Consider the following 24,113-nt stretch of genomic DNA (forward strand, 5'->3'; position numbering starts at 1 on the left):
TTATATAATAATAAAAATAATTTATTTTGCTGTAGTATGCTGACCATAACCTAAGTTCTGCAATTACAATTCATCTTGTTTTCTTCATTATGGAGATAATACAGATCAGATTGCTGCCAATCTGTTGCTGCTGCTCTGTTCACAGGGAAATTCATGAAATCTTATCATCTTTCTACTACTTAGTTGAGCTCAGTCATTAGAGTATAAAGAGCCAAGATTTACTGGAACTGTTTCAGCATCTAGGTTTGACTTTCAAAACAAATGTCAATAACTCCCTATATAAATTACAAGTTTTTTTTTTTTTAAAAAAAGACAGAGAATTAATGAGTAACTTGGAGCACACCAGGCATTTGTTGTTTGTTCCTGTCTTTACGCAAAAATGAAAATAAAGTTTGAAAGGATAATTTTCCATTATAAAAGTAAACAGGATTCCAGCACCAAATGCAGGGCCTGATATTGCTTAATTATTAAGTCCCATATAGAAGCAACAACTGCACCCCTGGCTGAGAATGTAGCCATGTGACCCAGAAGCTCTGTGCAAATATTGTTCATATTGTTCATGTGCTAACTCAAACAAGTATTTCCTCAGGACTAAATTTTCAAAGCATGAAACCATTTGTCTAATGACATGAGCAAAGAAAGAAAAGAAGCAATTAGAATATGCAACATATTTTTTCAGTAATCACACATGAGTTTGTGTGAATTGGCATAGGAAACTCTTAAAATCATTAGTAGCAATCTGACTCTTGTCACAGCTAGATACAGAGATATATGATTTTTTAACAGACTTTTAGGTGGCTGAATTTTATATATATATGTAACACCTATTGATTTTGATATCTAGTGCCTAAGAGCATGGCCTTTGAGACAGTAGTTAAAAATCACTATCTATTTCTGGAAAACCATGGTCTTTTTACAAACATCAGATGTTTCATGCTTTGAAGTTGAAACTTTATAAAAGTGAAATTGAAAAAGTTGAAATGGACTTGAACTGAAAAATGCTGATGAGGACAATGATACATGCCCCTGATAAATTTGAAATGGAAGATATATTTAAACTTGAAAATGCAGATTGGGTCTTTTGGTTTGGGTCCATGAGCCAAAGCATAGACATACCACCAACTGAAGTAACTACACAAGTCCACATTTATTTTGCATCACTTTCAAGCAATATATTAAAAAAAAAAAAAAAAAAAAAAAAAAAAAAAAAAAGATAATAATTCAAAATCAGATGGCTGAATCATAGAAAAGGAGGATAACAAAGACCTTTGGGGGGGGGCAAGGTCCAATGGTAGGCATTAGAAAAATGCACGAGAATAAAGAATGAAAAGGAGACATTAGGCACAAAATATTTTGCAATGTGACAAAATGCCATGCTACAGCAATGAGAACAAATTAACCTAACCAAACAATATGAAGTCTTCCAAGTCTACTTGGCTGTGAACAGAGACACAACCTTCCTCTTGTGTTCATTTACTATACATTATCTCCTCATTCTTTCTCTAGTCTTATCTAGCTCAGACATATGGTGATGGTAGGCATTTATCTTACACCATGTTCCATTATCTATATGATTAGAATTGTGAGTCCCAGAAAAAAGTGATGAATAAAAAACAACTGTCTTTGGAGAGTTCAGATTGAAAAGTGAATAAAAGCAAACTATTTATTTAGATATCACAGTTATGATAAAGCAATCTGGAAAGTCTGGAGGACAGATGGAAAACAAACATGACAAAGCAAACAAAACCAAGTTAGATCAGACACTTGGAAAGCAACAGGAAAAGTAATGTGTATAATCAAATCCAAGGTAAATTTTTATTTGCATTATTATTACTATATGATTCTGTGGAATACATAATATGACGATCCATATCAAAGCTTGGTTATCTGTATGGGTACAACGTTTTCAAGATTGTTTGCAGGAAAATTGTTTTTTGCACTTTCAGAACTAAATTAACTTTAGTGAAGTTGTTTCCTAGAAACATGATTAAACCTAGTCAGTTATTCTACTTCTTGGCTATTGGCAATTAAAGCATAAAATATACATGAAGCCAAATCCCGAGCAGATGAAATTCAGATAATTCCAGTTGTTTTAATAATATAACATTGATTTATGTCAGCTGAGAAACTGCTTCATGCTGCTTTGCACACTGGCTATCATCCTGAAGGATCATAAAGTGCTTTACAAATTAGCATCCTGGAGCACTTATTGTATCTACTTTAAAACAAGATACAGGCTTCTTTTTGGATGGTCTGTCACATCAGAATAAGATTCATAAGGTTAAGGTGCCATTAATGGTAGGCTTCTCTATTTAAAGCTATGGTAGTTTTAAATCTATAAAAAACTGTCAGCACTGAGATTCATCTGTGTTTACTGATAGATGCCAGTGCTCAATAGATGCCACTAACTTACAGCTGAATTCAATATTTTAAAATGTTTTGAACTCTCTCATCCCTATTAGCTTTAACATTTAAGAAACAGCAATACATTTAGTGTAAATATGATAAATACATAAGATATATGTATACAGTGTATACATAGTATAATATACATATGTATAATATAATATACATAGTATAATGCATAAACAAAAGCCATTAGGAAGGGAGTAGATCTCCTTACATACAAAGAAGCAATCACTTCTTCATGAAGTGACTGAACCACAGACTGCTGGAAGGTATGAGAACATTGCACTGTGCTTACTCTGGGCTTGTATTCTTATATATTTTCTACCAGAGCCATGATAAAGGTCTACAAGATATAAGCTACAAAGCTTATATCTCACTTAGTACAACTGTTCTAATATTTAACACATTTGGGAGAGTTTTGCTATCTTCAATAAGTGGTATATACAATTTATACCTGCTAAAAAGGTAGATATCTAGACTTGTCAAATATAAAGTTATGTTCCTGGTAGCAACACAGGATGATGTTAGCCTCCTTTGCTGCTAGGGCATATTGTGTTCAGCTGGCCTCGAGACCAAAAAAATATGTATTTTCTCCCCATCCACCTAAATAAATAAATAAATAAATAAATATCCAAGATCTTCTCCAGGGACCTCTTCTGCAGACCTGCTCCCCAGCTAGTCAGACCCTGGCTTGTGTCATTGTACAGGGGTCCTCCTCCCAAGACACAGGATTACTATTTGTCATTGTTGAATTTCACAATGGTTCTTGCTGGCCCATTCCCCCAGCCAGCTATGGTCCCTCTGAATTGCAGTCCTGCCCCTAAACCTTTCCCCCTAATCCAGTGTCATCTGCTAATGAGAGTTTACTTCATCAACTCCTCCAAATCACTGATAACAATATTAAATGGGGTGGGTCATAGCACATGTATTATGTGCCTGCAGTAAAAGCACAACTTGTTAATCACACCCCTCTAAATCCAATCATCTAACTATTTTTTTCCTCATCAAGTTGCCCAGCCATCCAGAATACCTGTAACATTCAAATTCCAGGTCAGAAATTACAGTAGGAAAATACCTGAAGTCTAGAGTTCATCTCAGCTAACAGCAGAACTATAACTTCAATCCAGTTTCATAAAATATTAAAGATTCTTACTAGGATGAATCTACCCCAAAAGACATGCTTTAATCTGTTCAACCAATATGTCAGCCAATTGTTTACGGCTTCACTGTAAAAAAAAAAAAAAAAAAATCAATCTTCATGACATTTTTAATGCTACAGTAGTTGCATTTAGCTTAAGCTTTTTGTTAATGTTCTTAATGAAGGGGAAAATCTGAATAGGTTTTATTGATGTTTCCAACATAGTATAAGGCAACCCTCTCATCATAGGAAAAAGATTTACATAAAGGATGCTCTGCTGGCATATCGCAACTTTGCAACTTAATTGGTGTGCTACAGATCTGGCATTTAGTGATGTCTTAATACAGGGTAAATAATAGATCAATCCTATGTGAATGATATCAGCTATCTTAACATCTTGGACAAAAACTTGAAACCGTTCAGCTTTATTTAACTATTTGCAACTGGATCTTCAGTTTTGAAGTTATCTATATTTTGTTAAGAAAGTAACAAGTAAAGGCTTGACAATTTACCATGCAAGTTCTCTTAATTACAACTTTGTGCACTGCCCTTTTATTACAGACATTGCATAATGTCCTGATATTACAGATTCACAGAAACTGTAGATGGGTGTTTATGTAATTAATCCAACTTTCGTTGTTGTTGTTTCAGTACACTTATTAGAGCAGAGGAAATCCATGTGATATTTGTGCAAATGTGTGTTGGCAATGGTTAAACAGAAGCTACATCATTGTCTACCAGTTCCTGTCTACCTCTGGAACAGGAGACATGTTGGGGAGTGTACATGTAATGGAGAGCATTTATGGCTCTTGGTCAACATTTTGAAATGTTGACCAAGGAATCTTTAGGAAAGATGGTAATGCCTGTGCTTAAAAGGTACCCAACAAAGCTTCTGCACACTTGATAATTCCTCTTGACAGAAAACCAAAAGAATATCTGACCCAAATGGCCGTCCTGCACAAGGGAATCAAGTGACATAGTCTTACATGGATTACTGTCATGAATGAGGAATAACTTGTGAAACTATTAATTGCAAAGTTAAAACTTCTTTCAAAACAAGTAATACCTGCAACCATCTAATTCTTTGTAAAAAACTCTGAACTTTCCTTCTTTTCTGTGAAAAAGGCAGTAAAAAGACAGTAACTTTTTTTTTTTTTTTTTTTTTTTTTAAGTGTGTGTATATAATTCTTTAAAAAGATTACTATATGTCTGTAAATTACTCAAAATAAATGAAGGAATTCTAGTTCCTCTGTCATTAAACTTTTAACTCATTGCCTGGAGAACAGCCTAAGCTGGCAACAAGACAGAAGCGTATTGTTTATTCTCAGAAGTGTCACAGCACAGCTGTTCAGATTGCCCCACTGGAAAAATTGTGTTCACCATTTGACAGTTCAGTTCTTGCAACCACTCAGTCTGTGGACATGGCCTAACTTTGTATAATTTGTAAAATGTGTATAAGTTGGAAACGGGGAACTGTCCACTAAGACACATGTTGAGACCGTCAGTTCATTTCACATGCTCTTTCCCTGGTGACATCAGTCACTGCTGAATGAGGTTAGTAAATATATCCAGCAATTTCTCATCTACCTTGAGTTTACATTCATGTCTTTAAGTAATGAAGTCCCATTACTGCTGTTGTACCCAACTTAAGCCAGTTTAAAAAAAAAAAAAGAAAAAAAAAAGGGGAAAAAAAAGCATATATTTTTTTCTTTTGCATTTTAAAATGGGTGAGTTGACAAAATGATTTTTAGTTGTTTTCTTTATATATATAGAGAGAGAGAATATGTCATCTTGTGATATACACATTTCTTGTCACACAAATATTTCTTATAACAACTTGACTATTGCAGAAGAAAAACAGTTTATGAATTCAGCAATTTACTAATAGATTGTTATTAGTGAATTTAACCCCTTAAAACACAGTTTTTGTGACGGGGATAAAGGAAAATTCTTTATCTGCATTTTTGGGTGCCTGTCCTCAGACAGCTTTGTCTTCATCAGCCTTGACTGTCTAGTGTCAGCTTCACTCCCTTTCTTGATGAACAGATTTTTTTTAGGAACAAGAACACTTTCTGGCAAGCTTTATGTTATTTAAATGAAATTTTGCAGAAAATTTCCATATATCCTTTTACCAAAGTAAAACAGCAAGCAAACATGCAAGGAATGAGTGCATATTATCTATCAACAATATATAAAAACAAACAAACAAACAAAACAAAACAAAACAAAAACAAAAAAAAAAAAAAACAGAGAAACAAATAAATAAATTCAGAAACAGATAAAAAATAATAGATTTCACCTGATAAATGCTGCACCTCAGTTAGCAGGTGTAATGATGCTATGAGACAGTCACAAACTCAAATTTCCCTATCCATCCACAAGAGCCATTTTCTCCATGTCAGTGACCTGCAGAATCAGAACATCTTAACTGGAATTATCCTTCAGCCAGGCTGCCTGGGAGCATACAGCTAGCACATTTCAAAGACCTGTATAGTCTATGATGAAGTAAATTGTGGACGGAAGGCAATCATTCTCAATATGGTACATCACACTGCTCTGGAAAATGCATCTGACTCAAACAGACATTTGTCACTTGGTGATAAGGAACAATGAAGTCCTTTAAACAACTAGTCCTCTGCACATCTTTTGATTTTTATATAGCTTCTTTGTACGTAAGCAATATACACTCATCTAATCTAAGATCTCTACAAGACAAAAAATCTCAGTCTAAATTAGTCACATCATGCTTCTTTTATAATCAAGTGAGGAAAACAGATGTATCCAAAAGGTTAACTAAAGTATTTCAACATTCAGTTAATTGCCCTTTGTAACTGCTTCATTCTAGCATAATTATTAAACCTATTCACATTTTTTTACAGCCACTATGCAAAGAAGGGTCTTCATTTTCCTCTGAGAGCTGCTAAGATCATTTAGGCTTCACCAGAGAACTGAAACTCTAAACTGACATTTCTGTGCCTTTAACTTTTCTTTTGTTAGGACTTTGTCAAGGACTCTATTAATGTCCATAACAAGTCATTTGACCAATGGCAGATGCCCCTGAATGTCTTGTCTTCAACTGATTCAAGAGAAAGTGCTGACATGTGGTAGATGCAGTTAGAGGTTGACAGATGCTGTTTCAGTGGCTGTCAAGCTCATTCATATGCTCCTGCTTTCCTTTTGTCTTTCCATTGGAAACTGAGGGCCTGGTACTCAGTATTGCATTGGTCTACTTCTGCAGAGATACGAAGCAAATTGGAATTTTATTATTGGTAGACACATTGCACTCTTAATTACCTCCACTCATCTTATGATATTATGCATTCTTAAATGGGTGTTTATACACTGAAAAATGCATAAACTGAGCTGTAAAAGAGAGTTCATGGAAAGTATTTGAAATACACATGGTAATCCATTTCAAATGAAGTTATTTTAGAGAGAAGGCACATAAACTTGGCATATATGTTTTGTATCTCTACAAATTGTTTCCAACAAATATGAAAATATGCTTTATTATCATTATTATTACTTAGGAAGGTCAAATGTCATTAAGTTCTTTTTAAGATCATTAATAAGACACAAAAATACATCTCTCCATTCCTGTACTTCCATTCCTGTCCTCACCTACTGCTGTATGACTTCACTGGAAAATCTCTGAGGTTGCCTGTTGATAACAGCTCTGCCCCTTTCTGTTTATTGTTATTTAATGTCTGTGCCAGGTCTCTGATAAGGAGAGAGTACTTGAGGGAATGATGGCTGTTAATTAGGTATTAGACCCTTTCACAGTAACAAGTGTTGGAGGGGATACAATTTTTGCAAAGTGTTGCTTCATTTCTTCACAATGCTAAACTAAAGAAAAAGGAAAAGCAATCCTCTGAGAAAAGTCTGAGGACAAGAGGTGAGTTACACTTTTACTCTAGGTCTATGTCACATGCAACATGGACTGTGACTATATTTCATGCATTCTTTCATTGATTAATCATCACGTATTCACTGCACTTCAGTACTCCTGTAAGAACTGAAGTTGCTGAACTTGCAGGTGAAAAAACCCTAAATAAGTAGGGTTACATGTTTAGAGACTATAGAAGTGTGGACTTGGTACAGAAAAACACTTCTAACTCTCTACTTCTCAGTCTGAATATATAGCCCATTAACTGGCATGGTTTAGAGGTGTGTTGCTGCATATAGGAATCCATAATCCTTATGGAGAGTATGAGGCACCTCTGACTTGTGTAGCCTTACAGCTACCTCTTATCAGTTTTGCTGATATTACTGCTAAGGTGCGTGACACAGTCTCCCACACACAGTCCAATTAGTTGTTGCTTTTTTTTTTTTTTGCTCTAGTACAAACTTCACAGCTTTTTCTGAATTAGCTTTCTGCCTTTTCCTCTTGCCTCAGAATTGAATAGGATGTTCCACAACATGGACAGCGTGGCTGTCTACCGGTACATTTTGCTCCATGGAAACACAGAATATCCTACATTTGAAAAGGGGAGAGTTACTTGTGTCTCAGTTCCATGCAAGGCAAAGCAGCAAGAATTACTTTAACTTAGATGCACTCCGTGATCATGTAGACCTACTGAATTTGTTTGCCTCGTTCGGAAGAACACAATGGGGGTTTTCCTCCTTGCAACATTTCCAAAGGCATTGACAACGCTTTGTTGTCCTCAATATCATGCCCACCCTTCCCTTCTTCAAATGTTTCTATGAAGTGTTAAAAACCAGAAGAGAAAATACTGGCAGAATAAAGCAGTGCTTATGCTGGTTATGCTAAGGGATCCAAAAGAAACGAGGGATTCTCAGTGAAAACAAACAGCGAGTTTCTGGAGCACTAAATACTGCTACATTATAATTCTCTGATCACTGCCATCATTGCTTTGACACCTCAGCAGAATGATGATGCCAATTCCTTTTTTTTTTTTTTTTTTTTTTTTTTTTTTTTTATGCAAATTATTCATCAATCTTTGTAGAGAAAATCCTTGTCAATTCCTTCCTAACTATCAGCATTTCCTGAGGAGGGGAGAGTGAATACCTTGAAAAGAAGAGCTGTGAGTTCTAGATGACGGCATATACTGAAGAAATAAGAAACCTCCAGAGACAGGGCAGCTAGCAAGTATATATTTATTTTCCATTCAGAGCTACAATTTTCTTGCCATCACATTTTTGGCCTGGTTCCTTATTCTTAGACACCTCGTTCGCATGCTAAATTTTTCATTAAATGTTTCTGTGTGCAAAATTATGTAAGAGGCACCAAAGGCATCTGTACCTCAAGTACCAGTTTTCATTAAGCAAGAAAACAAATAAGCAGAAAGCGTATGCACAGAATGTGCAGTGAAACAGCCTGAATTTTGTACAGAATGGCAGAGGTTGGAAGGGAACTCTGAAGATCATCTACTTCAGCCCCCCTGCGGAACAGGATCACCTAGAGCACATTGCGCAGGATGGCATCTAGGCAGGTTTTGAATATCTCCAAAGGAGACTGCACTACCACTCTGGGCAACCTGTCCCAGTGCTCAGGCACCCTCACAGTAAAGAAGTGTCCACTCATATTGAGCTGGAACCTCCTGTGCTACAGTTTGTGCCCATTGCCTCTTATCCTGTCACTGGGCACAACTGAAAAGAGACTGGTTCCATTCTCTCAACACCCTCGCCTCAGGTATTTATATGCACTAATGAGATCTCCCCTCAGTCTTCTCTTTTCCAAGTTCAACAGGCCCACTTCTTTCAGCCTGTTCTCATGTTCCAGTCCTCTAATCATCATCCTCTGGACTTGCTCCAGTAGTTCTATGTCCCTCTTGTACTGGGGAGACCAGAACTGGACACAATACTCCAGGTGTGGCCTCACCAGGGCTAAGTAAAGAGGGAGGATCACCTCCCTTGACCTGCTGGCAACACTCTTCTGAATGTACCCCAGGATACTGTTGGTCTTCTTGGTAGTCCACTGGGACTCCCAGGTCTCTCTCTGCAGAGCTGTACTCCAGCAGGTCACCCCCCAGCCTGTACTGGTGCTTGGGGTTATTCCTCCCTAGGTGTGGGACCCTGCACTTGCCCTTGTTGAACTTCACGAGGTTCCTCTCAGCCCAACTCCCCAGCCTGTCAAGGTCCCTCTGAACGGCAGCACAGCCCTCTGGGGTATCAGCCACTCCTCCCACCTTTGTGTTGTCAGCACACAAATTGAGACACTATTGATATTCATAATGCGACAATTTCTGGATCCCTAAACAGGAACTGACCTTCACTATGTAAAGTATGTGGTGAGATCTATGGGATTCAAATTATAATAGTAATGTAAGTTTGAAATACAAGTGTGCGCTATAGTTACATCTGTGGTATAGCTGGGTACCCATGGAATTTGCTTGTGTGCCTACAGGTATACTGTTTGCATACTTAGGATGTGTTAATTTATTCTCCCAGTTGAGAATCCGGCAGTATTGGGAAGGCAGCTCACATTATCAAAGCAACTCAGCTATCAAATTGATCAAACTGCACATAGATCATTCAAATGATCAGTAGAAACTGTTCTTGCATGTGTAGAAAACCTCACACAAGGCAGTCTTTGATGCACAAAGACAGTGTGTTTTGCAAACACTGTAAGATAACCACAGACAGTGGATGACACACATGTTTCTGTAGTCACACAGGACCACATTCCAGTTGCTTCAGCAACACAACAGTTAAGGGAGTCTCATCCAATACAGCTGAAGTGCCTGCTGCAAGGATCTTTGACCAGAGACTCACATTGCCACCTGCACAGTGCCTGGCTGAGCCCTGGGGAGATCTGGCTCCCCACATCAGCATTATTGAAGTGTTTTGTTTTAACATACACTCTTCCATTGTCTATGCAACAAGTATAAGGCAATCAGTTAAATATGATGATTCAACAAATCATTTGGTACTTTTGATAAGAAAGAGGGAAGGAGAAAGAGAGAGAAGGAGAAGAAGGAGGGGAACAGAGAAAGGGTGATGAATAGAACAAGAGAGAGGGAAGAAACCAAGAAACAGAGAAAAAGAAATAAACCAGCCAGCCAACCAGCCCTGTCATCTAGATCAATACCCAATAATCTTAATTGTGTCTTACTGCTGTAGTGGATGTATAAGCGATTATATTGTTTAATATACCAGTATTTTAATTAACTTCTGTGTTTCTAGACTTGGATTTCTAAGTGTGCCTCATTGTCTAGTTAATAAGGACATATTGCTATAAGTCTGTAGATACCAAGTAATAAAAATTGAATTTTTAAACCAAAAAATAAAAACAAACAAAAAAAAAAATTGTGTGAGGCTCCTGGAGAGTCTATTTTGAAAGCTTGGGGTTCAGCAGAAAATACTGCACATTTAAAGAACTTTTCTATCTACTTTAATTCTTGGGTACTGAGAAAGGGAGGCACAAAGCCACAAGTTTATGGTACCTCAAATATGTACAAGGAGGGAGAAATAACAATTCATTCTGGCTCAATTCCTCCCTGTTGGTACCCCATTCCACCTTTGGCTCTTCTCTGTACAATCCACATTTCAGCCTCCTCATATTTGTAGGGAAATCTGTATATACACCAGATAGAAGTATGTCTCTGCAGGGATCCAAGGATTTTTCTGGGTTACAAACCAGAAGTATGACTGCAGTTTGCACAGACATAACCAGCTTTGCTTACACCAAGGAGAAGTTACGTACAATACAGCACAGCTACAGCAGCAAGCAATCCCAGCATGGGCTATGAAATCTTGGCAGGACCCTAAGCAAATATTCAATCCAGTGTGATCTCACGCCGAGCAGTGAATTTATAAATGGGAAGTCAATATCTGCAACCTTGCCTGTCCAGTCATCACTTACAAGGTATTTCCCCTAATGCACAGCACGTGTGCCATGGCTGCCAGCAGCTAAGCTAGTCAAGAATTCAGAACAGGAATTTTACATTGCACAAGTGTAAGTAACTTGCCATAGGAGAATCAAGCCTTCAGCAACGTTAAACCATGGGCTACATACAGTCATGTTGTCATTCCTCTTCTTCTTGGGTATGAGAGCAGCTTGGATGACAACATTACTCATCACCCCCCAGGACAAAAAAATCTCCACAAGGATATCAAGGGACTCCTGCTGAATGCAAGGGCCCCAGGCAGGAAAGGCTGACAAAACCACAGCCCTGGCTGCTTCTTTCAAACTGTACTGTGTGGGCGAAGGGGTCCTTATGTATTCCAAAATCATCCGTGGGTGTTACTAGCAAGAAAATACCTCATAATATATACAGAAAATTCATGTAACGCCCTAAATATGAGGTGGATGCTGGGGGCGGCAGTGATCAAGATTTTACTGCCAAAAGCCTTGTGAAAACAATATTTAGCAATTCAAGTGAGTTCGTGCCACTTTCTACTTATTGCTCAAGGGAACACCAAAGCTGGCAGTCAGTAATTGCTTCTGCACAGAAACAGCGTTTGACACATACTATTACAATTTAAACTTGTGAAAAGAAAGTCTGATGGTTTCATGACAAACCCACTTAAAGCATGTGCCTCTGAAGGAAGACAAACAACATATGAAAAAAACTCTGAGTTCCTTGTAAATATTAGATATAAGAAAGGGTGTGATTCCAATTGCTGCAACAGACAAACCTTACCCTTGCTAGATCTTGCAATTGGCAGCCTTTTACAACTTGATAGGTAAAAAGATCATAAAGTATTCCTGCTCACACTCAAGGGGTGAATGAACATAACCTCTGCCACTATCTTCTTCTTTACAAGTGGAGTCAGACTTATGTGAACATTTGTGTCAGAGTTATAAAAAAGAGAACAAATCTGAAATCCTGCGATAAATTTATCTGTGTGAGGATATTACAGAAAAATGGGTCTTACTGTTTTCCTAATCCCTTCTGAAGAAGAGTCCCAGTAGTTCTACAGAAAGAATAAATTTCTCAGTCCTGTACATGTTGGATACCTACACAAGCCTACTTGTTTTTCTAATTCCTCTGTTAATTTTTAAGGAAACTTCTCACACATAGAATATAGAGTTATATAAAAAGCAACAGACAGCAGACTGCTGTTATGTATAACACAACAGATTTTCCCTCTACTTTTAATGTCTGTATAGCTTATATATCTGGAACAGATGTTGTGACCTTTTTTTTTTCTGCACTGCTGCTTTCTGTGGCAACCAAACAGCAAAATGTAAAATGACCACTGAATTTCCTGCTGCATATAACACAGGAACTATTTTTAATGCTACCTTTTTTTTTTTTTTTTTTTTTTTTCCACGAATTATGCTAATCAAATTAATTATTATGTCTCATAGAGGGTTGTTGCTATTTACCTGAAACTGTGTGATCCTTTGGGTCTCTCAGTAGTTTGAGCCTTGCATGAGGGAAAATATACTGCAGGGGCTTCCCATTTATCTGAGGAACACAAATATGCATGTCATAAAAAGATAAAATAACATATACAATATATAATAATAATAATTTTAGACAGTTGAAACAGAATCAAGCAAATAAACTTATTTCATCCAGGGAAATACCACCACATCCCCTGACTTTCAAGATATGTTTGTCAGACTAAAAAATCCTTCTGCAGGGGAATGAAGATTTGCTTCCAGAAAAACAGATTCAGTTTGAATATGGCTTTAGTTCTGCTTTTATTTCCTAATGACTGGAAGGTCACTATCATCTGTAGTTTTTCTTCACATTAATCCTTTGTCCAAGTGATATACAAGAGATAATGAAATTATATATTATTTCTGTAAATATTACAAAATACTGTTCATATAGACCTGAACAAAATGGTGGTGAACATGTAAAAAGCCATGAGTTACCACTCTAGTTTCAGCAAGAACACATATCCTAATGTAGAATCACAGAATCATAAAAGTTGGAAAAGACCTCCAAGATCATCTGGTCCAACTGTCCCCCAGCGAATGTACTTCATAACCAAATCTTAAAAGCCTTTTGAAAGACCTGACCTAAAACTTTAAAGGCTACTTTTACATGATCATGTGCAACATTCACTTGGGCTACTACTGCAAAATATCAAAGCTGAAAGCAACGTATATCTACAACATGCATTCAAAAGCCAGGGGTCCAGCTGGGATGACTGCACTTGCCCTACATTATGGACATGGAAGAGGCCATGCAGCATGTACGACCTCAGTTTTCAGAGATGATTGCCACATGTCCACACCCAAAGACCTTTGCATAAAGACTGTTGCAACACTCGCACACCTCACACCCATCGCATGCTCTCTTTGCCTGCAGTTTTTGTCTTTCAGACACAAAGCAGAATACATCAGCTCTGCCACGTTCATGCCAAGCCTGAGCATTGTACCCTGACCAAGCAATGGGAGTGTAGCTGCCTGGGGCTGCTCACCGCTGAATGTCAATGGGATGGGACTGGGAGTGGAGTTCAGGAGCTGATGGGACAACGTTAATCAGCAGAAGTCTGAGTGTATTAGAAGCCTGCTGCCAGGAGTTTATTACAATTATTTATACTTAAGTAGCATTTAAATGGATTAAGCTCCTCCTGAACTAAGCACTTCAAACAGTCTCTGCCCTGGAAAATTTATGATGTTAATGCATAGCACACATAAGTGACAGGAGGGGAAACAGAAGTCAAGTGGCTGGCTTAGCTCAGTCCCATGGTGAGCAGGAGTTCATACATCATTTGTCATAATTCTGTTTCTTACCCAGTGGATGGCATTGCATCTAGAAGGCTGAAATCCTCCCATAATACATTGACAGTAGCATTGGCCAAAATTTATCTCAGATGAAAAAGAGATCATAGATTTGGTAGTGGACAAGTACTCCAGAATAAATCAGAATTGAGATCTGGCAGACTTTATGACTTACTGTGGAATTTTGCCAGGACATAGGGTCTAATACTACCAGAAGTGTGTAAAGTGCCATGAGATGCCCATGCTTATAAATGGATAGGGACATTGATATGTTCTCTTAATGACATTATTAAAATTCAGCAAGTGTAATTTAACAGTAAAATTAATGTGTTTGTCATGTGTAACTTACATATAATTGTAAATAATCTGAAAAAAAATATTAATTAAATAAATAAGAATTAATACAAAGTAATAAAGTTCAAGGGAAACAGTATGAATATATTAGTTCTGTAGCTGGGATCCTTTTCAGTGAAAGCAATTCAAATTAAACTGAGGAACACTGCAGCTCATAAACTTCAATTTACAAATTGTTTATGTATTTTAATCCTCTATCTTATCTTTCTTTAGCAAAATTAAAATTTTGAATAAATAATAAACCAAGAATATTCAACAACATATTGTATATGATTTACTGAAAAATATATCAGAAAATTTAGACTGTTTCCTACTTTAGTCTATTACTTTCTCATTATTTTCACTTCCAGAATTTTATGATAAGTATAAATCTTACTGATTCATAAAGTTATGAATAAAAGCATTAAAGTTTATTAGTATTCAGGGTAGTATATTATTTTTTAATGTTTGTGGGAATCAGTACTTAAATTGAAGATGACATTAGGCATTTACCTTCAGAATGGTTTGTGTCTGAAAGTGGCAGGAGAATACACAGGAAAAAACAGGGGTTGCTGTAAACAGATTATGCAAGGAAGAAAAGTTATGTTGGTTTTGATGGTTTTACTTTAACCCCTAATGACCGTATTTATCTGAAATCTAGTATATTCAAGACCCTTCAGAATACAAGTCATTTAGTGCTTCCAATTGTTCACATCTTTTTCTAACTTTCTCTGAAGGAGATTTAATTCACAAGAACATATGCCTGGGGGTCCTTCTTGCTCATTAGTCCCCCGGTTATCTCCATGAACACATAGAGGGACCCCACTGCAGTCACACAATCACTTCAGTATACAGATGAGCTATGGTGCAGAAGGGCAAGACCTTCTGTAAAGGTGCAGGAACGGAGGATGTGTAAATTACCAAGCCTAGATTTTAGGTTGTAGGGCTGAAGGTGACTCGATCCCTTGTTTATTCACTACAGAAAACACAGATTTCTGCCATATGTCCCTGCCACGGAGATCCTTTCCTCAGCTCTCTGGGAGCACTCAGTACATTTGAGCACTGACTCTTGTTGTTCAGCACCAGCAATGCCCTCCTCTTCTGATCACAGGCATACTTCGACTCTCCAGTCTATCATCCTCACTAATGTGCTGTCTGAGCTGACATGGGATTCAGGTCACATTTTTCAGCACATTACTCAGCAGGCCCTTGGGGGTTGCAACCCAGTGAGTTAAATGAAAACTAGAGTATAGAGCATCTCCTCCAGCTATTTAAGCTCTGGTCATGTTTGATGTTATCAGTCTGCTTTAAGCCCTTCCAAAAGTGGAATGAATAGCAAATAAATGTGCTGAGCTTTTCTACCAGTGTTACAGAAAATTACAGTTTAAATGTAGACTTTATTTTCCTCTTGTTGTCTTTATGCTTTTTGTCTGATAAAGAAATTCTATCAAAGTCTCACTGAAGTGAATTCTATGAGGTAATGAGAACAATTAAGATGACTAAATTTCTGTAGTGCTTTATTTAAGTAGAAGAACTAAAATACAATAAATGTATTTTAGTACTCTAGGCAAACTCCATAATAACAGCTAAAAAGTATTAGCTGGGCTTTTGAGCTGGTCAACACAGCCACTGTAGTCTCTATTTTTTAAGTGGTGCTGCACTTCTCCTTCCACCAAAATCTAGGAAAACCTGATAAGGTGAACCTCAGCAGATACATCTGACTGTAGTCCTTTAGGAAATGCAGTCTTCAAGGGAGATTTTACCTGAATTGTGTGTCCAGGAAGAGGATGGTGGATGATCAAGGCGAGGAGTTAAAGAAATTCAGAAACCTAATTTCTAAATACCATAGAAACTTGCATGAGCTTGCAAGCCCTGTGACAGCCAGCAACAGTAACTGCCACAGCAAAGGTAATCCTGCTCCTTTGAGCTGCTGCATTTCCTCTGTGTAGAGCAAGAACACCAAGTTCTCTAGAAATCCTAATGGTGGAAATTTCTCTCTACGTATAGATCACTGATAGAGACATCTTGCAAAAGAAGTATTTAGGATTATTTTAATACCACAATGCTCCTGACTATGAATGAAATGCAAAGTGAGTGGTGTTTGCTTCTTCACAGAGGTCAATACTGAACTGTTGATCTAGAAATCACTTTCTCATGCAGTGAGAATAATAGTATTGGGTAACAGAAAAATAACTAACAGCCTGCTAAATTCCATCTTGACTTGCAGTGAGCGGGCAACAATTTACTCATTATATTAGATATTCTAACAATTACACTAAATTTAGAAATCTCATATCTCTCATTGTGTTTCTAGAGAACATATATATGTTCTCTATAAAGCCTTAAATAGAGAAAGCAGTTTTATAGAAATTTAATGTAATCTCCTTAAGAGTTGGAAAACTATCACAACCAAAGAGTATGGATTTGTAAAATCTGGCAAAGAAGTTTGCAGGTAGCCTTATAGATCTCTTTCATAAACAGTACTTTCTCATTTTAACCCTATTACTCACCTTACAACCCATTTTTTCATCATTTTTAAACTGAATATTTCATCATATTTAAATAGAATATTATCGAATCCCCCTAAAAAGACATGTTTCAAATGTTACTTTAAGAAAGTTGTACAGTCCCATGAACAGAGATAAGCATATAGTCTTCAGAAGGGCTTTAGAAATAGGGGGTTGACATTTAAAAATATTGAATCTCTGGAGCCCTAGCTTTCTTTATTTTTTATTTTTGCGTGTGTGATTAGAAAACTGTTGCCAAAAAGAACCAATGACAATATACTTATGATGAGTTTGTGATTTTATCAATCACTTAGAGCCTAAAAGACCATCTACAATCACTGGAAGTTCTGTATTTATTCCACCAATTAAGAAGTTTACATCACCTGTTGATGTAATCTCACTGTTCATCTCCTTGGCATGATCTCTTACTTCCCTGGCACCTCTTCCTACTGTTCTTTCACAGCCTCTTTGAAATAGTCAAATTATTTCAGGGTAAAATAATATTTTTTTTTTCACAGAAAATCGTCATTAAAAAAGACGTAATCTCTGGAGATTAAAAGAAGCAGCTGATCAACTGGCAGTTACCAAGTAAACTGCTGAGGTTAACCTGGGTCAGTAAGAAATCTGCAATAGATTACGTATTGATGAGGTCTAAACTCTGCTTACCCTGCTCACATAAACAGTTCAGAATTACTATAGAGCTATCAAGATACTAAACTACACTGCAATTTAATGCGATTTAGGAATACTATGTGGAACTACAGAAGTTGCTATAGAAACAAATATTTTAGTATTACTAATATGGCATATATGAACTTAATCCCTAAATTATAAGAAATCTATGGAAACCATGAAGTTCAGGGTTGTCACTCTGTGCATTCTTGTATAAAAAACATAGGGTTTTGCTTTATTTATAACCGTTAATTACACAAACTCTGTGGGACATAATTGAGGACATTATGTGGGACATAATGTGGGACATAATTTCCTTACTAGATGATTTCATCTAGTAAGGAAATTTATGTTTCACATGTGTGAAACAAAATATTCTGGAGTACAAATATGATAGTTTTCAATAAAACATTTTTATAAAAAGCAAATATGACAAATTTACAGTGGATAAGTGTATTTGGAAACTTTGACTGATGTGACAAGATTAGTGCTACTCATTCAAATACTTCCTTCTACAGTTGTTTTTTGCTCAGTATGGGATTTAAAAGAGTTGCAATGGCTTAATTAGTGTTACTATTAGTCCTAACTAATTCAGGAAAGCTTTTGCAGCAAGGGAAGCTCCAAGTGAAGTTGGACATGTTCACATGGACAGGATGAAGAATGATTTGTCATTTTGGGCTCCAGAGTACATTGTGCCTGGACACTACAACTTTGTGGATACAGTAGACAGAAAGCATGGGACAATATTCAGTTTTTCATGGTGGTGGTAATGTTTGTTTGTTTTTTATTTTCTTCTTTTTTTCTTAATTCACAGAAGAGACAAGACTAAAAAAGCCTTTGCAGAGTGTTTACTTTGTCTCAACGAACTCACTGTCTTGAAAAATGTTTATTTTTCATGACAACTTCAAATCATAAAATGAGTGTTAAAAAATAAATACATTAATAATGATTTACTTGCTTCTATTGCTAAGTGTTCCATTTTCAGAATTCAATGTGAAGCTAATGATTGAAACATTTTAAAATGTCTCTGACACTTTATCTTGTCTTAAAGTAATTTCATAGCTAGATGTGTCTGAAAATCAGTTTTCTTTGTTATTGTATCAAATGCTCACAGGAGATTTTCAATGTGCACAATTTCTGACCAACGTTTTGACAATGTTTGTGATGCTGACTTCATGAGAGCTGGCATTTCTCACGTCTGCAGACACACTGAAATTATTTTGTATCCGTGGGTGAATTACCATAGCTAACCTGGACTGAAATAGATAAAGAGGGAATTTTTGAAAAACCTTTTCTTCCACATCACTTTTCTTTTGCAGCAGCTTTATATTTCTGTTCACAGAAATTATGTGAGTAAAGACACCCCACAGAACTATTCAAAACATGTACACAATCAAATTTCCAATTATCAAAACCTTAAAAAATGCCCTTGGCAAGATTTTAAATGCAGTATCTCTATTTTCACATAAACAGGGGGCTACCGCAGAACATATATATATACCACAGAGTACATATATATATAAGTATATATATTTATATATATATTGCTTCTTGAAATAATGCAATAACACAAGAATTCTCAGCTACCTTAACTTTCCTCCCCAAAAATTTTGATCAAAGTCTTTCAACCAATCCTATTGTAGTGCTATTTAAATGACGAAGCAAAACAAAACAAACAAACAGAAAAGCCACAAAGATCGGACCTTTGTGATTAGTAACGCCTTGGAACTTTTTCCAAGGGTAAAAGAATTTCTAAAAGTTAAATACTTTTAAATCTTATTGACCACCTCCATATCAGGATAACAGTAACCATGTTCTTGGGCAAACCTGATTTTCAAAGCAAATTTTAAACTTTATGCCATGATGCTGAAGTGATCAAATTCAATTTTGTATGTTCAGAATAATAACGTAATCAGCATATTTCTCATGAGGATGAAGAGGATGAAAGTGCTCTGGCTTTTTTTTTTTTTTTTTTTTTTTTTCCTCACTTCCAGTGATATTAAGTGCTGTGAAGACTAAAACATCCTTTATCCTGAAATAAAACTGGTTTGTGGTGAGATCTGTTTTAACAGATTCCTGTAAGACTGTATATTGTAAAGCCCTCTTTCTCAACAAGAAATGGCTAGGCTCAGTACAACCTAGCCTGTATAAATCTATGAATATGCTAAATCAGAGATAGGCAAAGGAGAGAAAAAAAAAAAAAATAACAGCTTGTATTTTAAGATATTTGAATGCTTAATTCATAAAAGCTACATTCTACTGTCAAATGTCAGTGAAAATATTCATCATACAAAAAAGTTTCTAAGGCTGCATGAGAGTAGGATAGTCCTGCTTGAATGTTATTTGAGTAATTAACATACCACTTGATGTTATTAAGTAGCATCAAGAGGCCATGCAATACACCTTCCTTGAATTGTACCTTATGGAAAAGAGTATCATTACAGTCAATCAGTAAAAACGATAGCTTAAATAACCAAGTGAATTACTTAAAGATAACACATGAGATATGTAAACTTCATTTATACAAAGAGGATATGTGATGGTATACTAAGATGAACTAGATTTCAAATCAGCATGTTTGGAGAAAACATATGGTATTTTTCTTTCTCATCATGATAAATGAGATGTTTTAATTATTAGATTTATGAAGTCTTGTTTATACATTCAGTACTTGATTACAGGCTCTTGGAATTACACTGACCAGCTACTAGTGTGAGACAATGTTAACAGGATTAAAAATTAAAATAAAATAAAATAAATTAAAATAAAATAAAATAAATCTTTTCCTTAGACTACTGTAAGGGGCTTGAAATTGGATCAGATAAAGCTGATAAGCTAGAATTGGAACAACTATGTTTTTTCTTAATAGGAAAACCTAATATATATATATGGTTTTGGTTAGTAGATTAACTCCTTCCAGATATGTTTCAGAAATTAAAAAACGACCTAAAAAATTAATACTGAAATGCAGAGCAATTCTTTTCTAATGCCGTCATCCAGTATTGATGGCACTTCAGCTGAATGCTGCTGGAATTTAATTAATCCCATACTCTCTACACTATTGGACAGCATGATAGTTAATTTTTCAAACAGTTATAAAGCTAAAGGAATGGCTTACTTGGCAGCTAATTTGATCTTGATGTTGACTTGGTGGTCGAGAGTGGGACAACTTCTCTGGCAGCCTTCTGTCCAGGCCATGTCCATTCTCCAAACGAGATTCCCTGGGCTTGTCAAACCAATCTGTTTCTTCACGACGCAGATGATAGGCTTTGAAAACCAAGGACAGGTCAAATGCTCTGATCCGGTGCTGGGCAAAGGGCAATAATGTGCATTGTGCATAGCAAACATGCATAGTGGTTATCAATTAATTGGCCATGCAGCTAAAGCAAAGTTACAGGCGAGATTTGAGACATTGAACTAAGGCATAATTTAGCTGTAAGTGATAAAACAGAGTGAGAAGATTCTGTTTAGGTTATTAAATTAAAAAACTATGGATATTAAATATCAGAAGAAACACACTGCTGAGTGCTATAGCCATGTCCTTCTTTCCAGCAGCTCAGAAATACACTGCAGACTTCAAACAATTCTAAAATGTTTGATTAAAAAAATAGTGAAATTAGTTACTCTGCAGTAGGCTAAAAATAAAATAATAACAATAATGATAATAAACCCTCAAGCACCTACTTCCACCAATTCCCAAATTTTGGAACTAAAAATTATTCAAAATATTTTGGAGATCATCTAAAACTACTGACATGAAAACTGAGCCTGCTTTATGAAGACGATATGAACTAAAAGCTATCTATATTTTTCATAATTCTAGGCAGAAATATTGCAGGTGTTCTCACTTTGAATTCCATCCCCCAGTTTTGCAGTATGAACTTTCTGTTTGGAAAGTTACCAAGAATGTTCTTCATGAAATAACTTGCTAAGACTAATGTTCCTATATTTGCAACAGTAAACTGGTATAAAATCTGTTGTATTAGATACTCATGGGGGATTAAATAACACTGTTTTATTTAAATCAGTTTTTCAGATACACAGATCAATGCCTACTGACTATCGGGACAAGTAGCTTTCACACTAATAGGTTTCACTAGAATCAGCTTCTATGCATTTAATAATATTTCTACTACGTATCATACAGATTTTTGTCTATATTGCCCATCAATGTAAACCAAAGATTTGCAGCTAGTTATAAAATTTTTATTAGATTATGTTTTAATAAGAAAGATAAATTGAAAATTAGAAGAAAGATGGTATTTGTTTCAGCAAAAATATCAGAAATTGCAAACCTAAAATCAGGTCAGCTGTTGCTATAGTAACAAGAATGAGTGCAATTGTTCCACGACATGAGAGAGAACTTAAAATGCAAAATGGTAGTGTGCATAGTCTTATCTATTTTGTTGTTGTTGTTGTTGTTAAACGTAATCAAATTGGTTTAATAAATGCTTGGAAAAAAAATATTTAATGGAAAAACAAAGTTGTGTTTTTTTCTTGACTATTTCTTTAAATTACTTCCAAAACAGGAAAAGTATATATGCATGATTTTAAAAAGTAATAATATTCTGTATGTCCTCTATGTGGTAAAACAACCATCTGATATTATAGCAGGTCTTTGGACAGATCTTAATTTTGGTTCTGACGTTATGCAGTCTCTTCCTTCTTAACCGTGCATAATTTGATCTATCAAAAAACAGTTTGAAAATGATGTTCAGATTAGCATGTAAGAAGTAAAGAAACATAAGTAAAGGTTAATATTTGTATGGCTAGTGATCAGTTACTGATTAATTGCTGTCAATAAGACACTACAATCTAATACACAGATTTTATGCTTTACATATTTGTGCCAGTTGGCTAATGCCTGCTAATGCCTCTGGTTCATAACTCATCTTGAGAGAACTTCTTACTGAGGCTTATAGTAAAAAACTAATGAAGTTTTCTGATCCCATATGCTAATGTTGACTATCATAACCAGTGTCATCAGCTGAGCAGAAAAAAGAATGATTTTTTTTTCCTCTTTTCCTCCTGCCATCTCACCTGAAATAACTTTTGCTGGACTTCTTCCTTAAAAAGCTAGCACATACACAGAATTTCCATGCTGCCATTCAGACCAGGCTATTTTTTATTTTATTTTATTTTTTTCCCTCAAAACTATGATGAATGTGCATATTTTTTAGGGAATTTCAAAACGTATGTGTATATAAACATACACACCACACTCACATGTACAGAATCACAGAATCATCTAAGTTGGAAGAGACCTCCAAGATCACCCAGTCCAACCTCTGACCTAACACCAACAGGTCCTCCAGTAAAGCACACTACTGTTTTTGGCTTGATTTGGCCAAGATGAATCACTGACAGTCTTAGAATCAGATTGCTCCACCTGCAAAAACTTTTGCTGGAGTCAGTAAGGTTCAATACTGTTAATTAAACAATTAAAAAAGGTGAGATTGGATGCTAGGTTGTAGATTCCAAGAATCTTGATCAGAAAAATCCCTCACCTAAATCACTCACAGAGAAAATCACTCTATATCCCATGGATGAAAATTTACCAAGGGTCAGCTGTGCTGTAGTGATCATGAGAGATAATACAGTTATAGATGTACTATAGATGTACAACAGATACTACTGTTATTGGCAGAGTGCAAGCCTGAGCACTCACAGTAATTTCATGTCATCAACAGAGACTATCACTAAAGATATTGTTTTATATTTTCAACTGTGTGTGCATGGTAAAAAATCAGTGTGCAGATTCAATTTTATTGATGCTTTCATGCCTGAATTTTAAGTTACTAAGCTCTATGATAGAGTCAACAATCAGTATTTAAAAGAAAAATAACCCTTGAGGTGAGAAAAGGTACAATTTATATATACTGAGCTGACTATTTACATTCATAAAATTAAGCAATAAAAAGAAAAGAAATCTGTGTTAAAAAGTTGAATACAAATAGCAAGAGTAGCTGTCCACTGTCAGGGCACTAGAGAGAGAAGTACAGTCCTGAGAAAAGAAGACCATAACTTTTTGAAAAACTGTCATCACTTTTCAGGGATAATTTGTATCTTACACCCAATTACATGGATTATTTTCAATTCAAGGTGCTTGAAGTGTTTTATTTACTAAAACTATACATAAAATGGTTCAGCCAGAAGATGAGAAAAATTAGAAAAACATATATTGCAGAAAGGGAAAGCCTGGTATTCAGAGACCTGTCATTCTAATAAGGAACATTTTAATTGAGATAGAATGCTTCTGAAAGAGTCAAACTAATCAGAAACTAAGTTAAAACCAAACCAGATCTAACCCAATATGTAAAACGCATGCCTTGTACAAATATATAACAGAGACGTAATGCACTGTAGTGCAGAAATAAAATTCCCTATAACCTGCTTATATGAGGTA

The 24,113-nt window shown here is 35.9% G+C and overlaps 1 protein-coding gene across 1 annotated transcript in view; it reads right to left on the bottom strand.

Annotated features, from left to right (window-relative positions):
- Nucleotides 1–24,113, bottom strand: part of PCLO (piccolo presynaptic cytomatrix protein) — a gene marked incomplete at its 5' end in the record, with an annotated part of 366,889 nt that overhangs the window by 125,528 nt on the left and 217,248 nt on the right. The window contains 2 exons of the mRNA XM_082755642.1: nucleotides 12,843–12,924; nucleotides 20,826–20,974. Coding sequence (XP_082611768.1) covers nucleotides 12,843–12,924; nucleotides 20,826–20,974 — 231 coding nt within the window. The remainder of the gene's footprint in view (nucleotides 1–12,842; nucleotides 12,925–20,825; nucleotides 20,975–24,113) is intronic.

This window comes from Aythya marila, assembly GCF_965140915.1.
Source record: "Aythya marila genome assembly, chromosome: 1".
NCBI lineage: Eukaryota > Metazoa > Chordata > Aves > Anseriformes > Anatidae > Aythya > Aythya marila.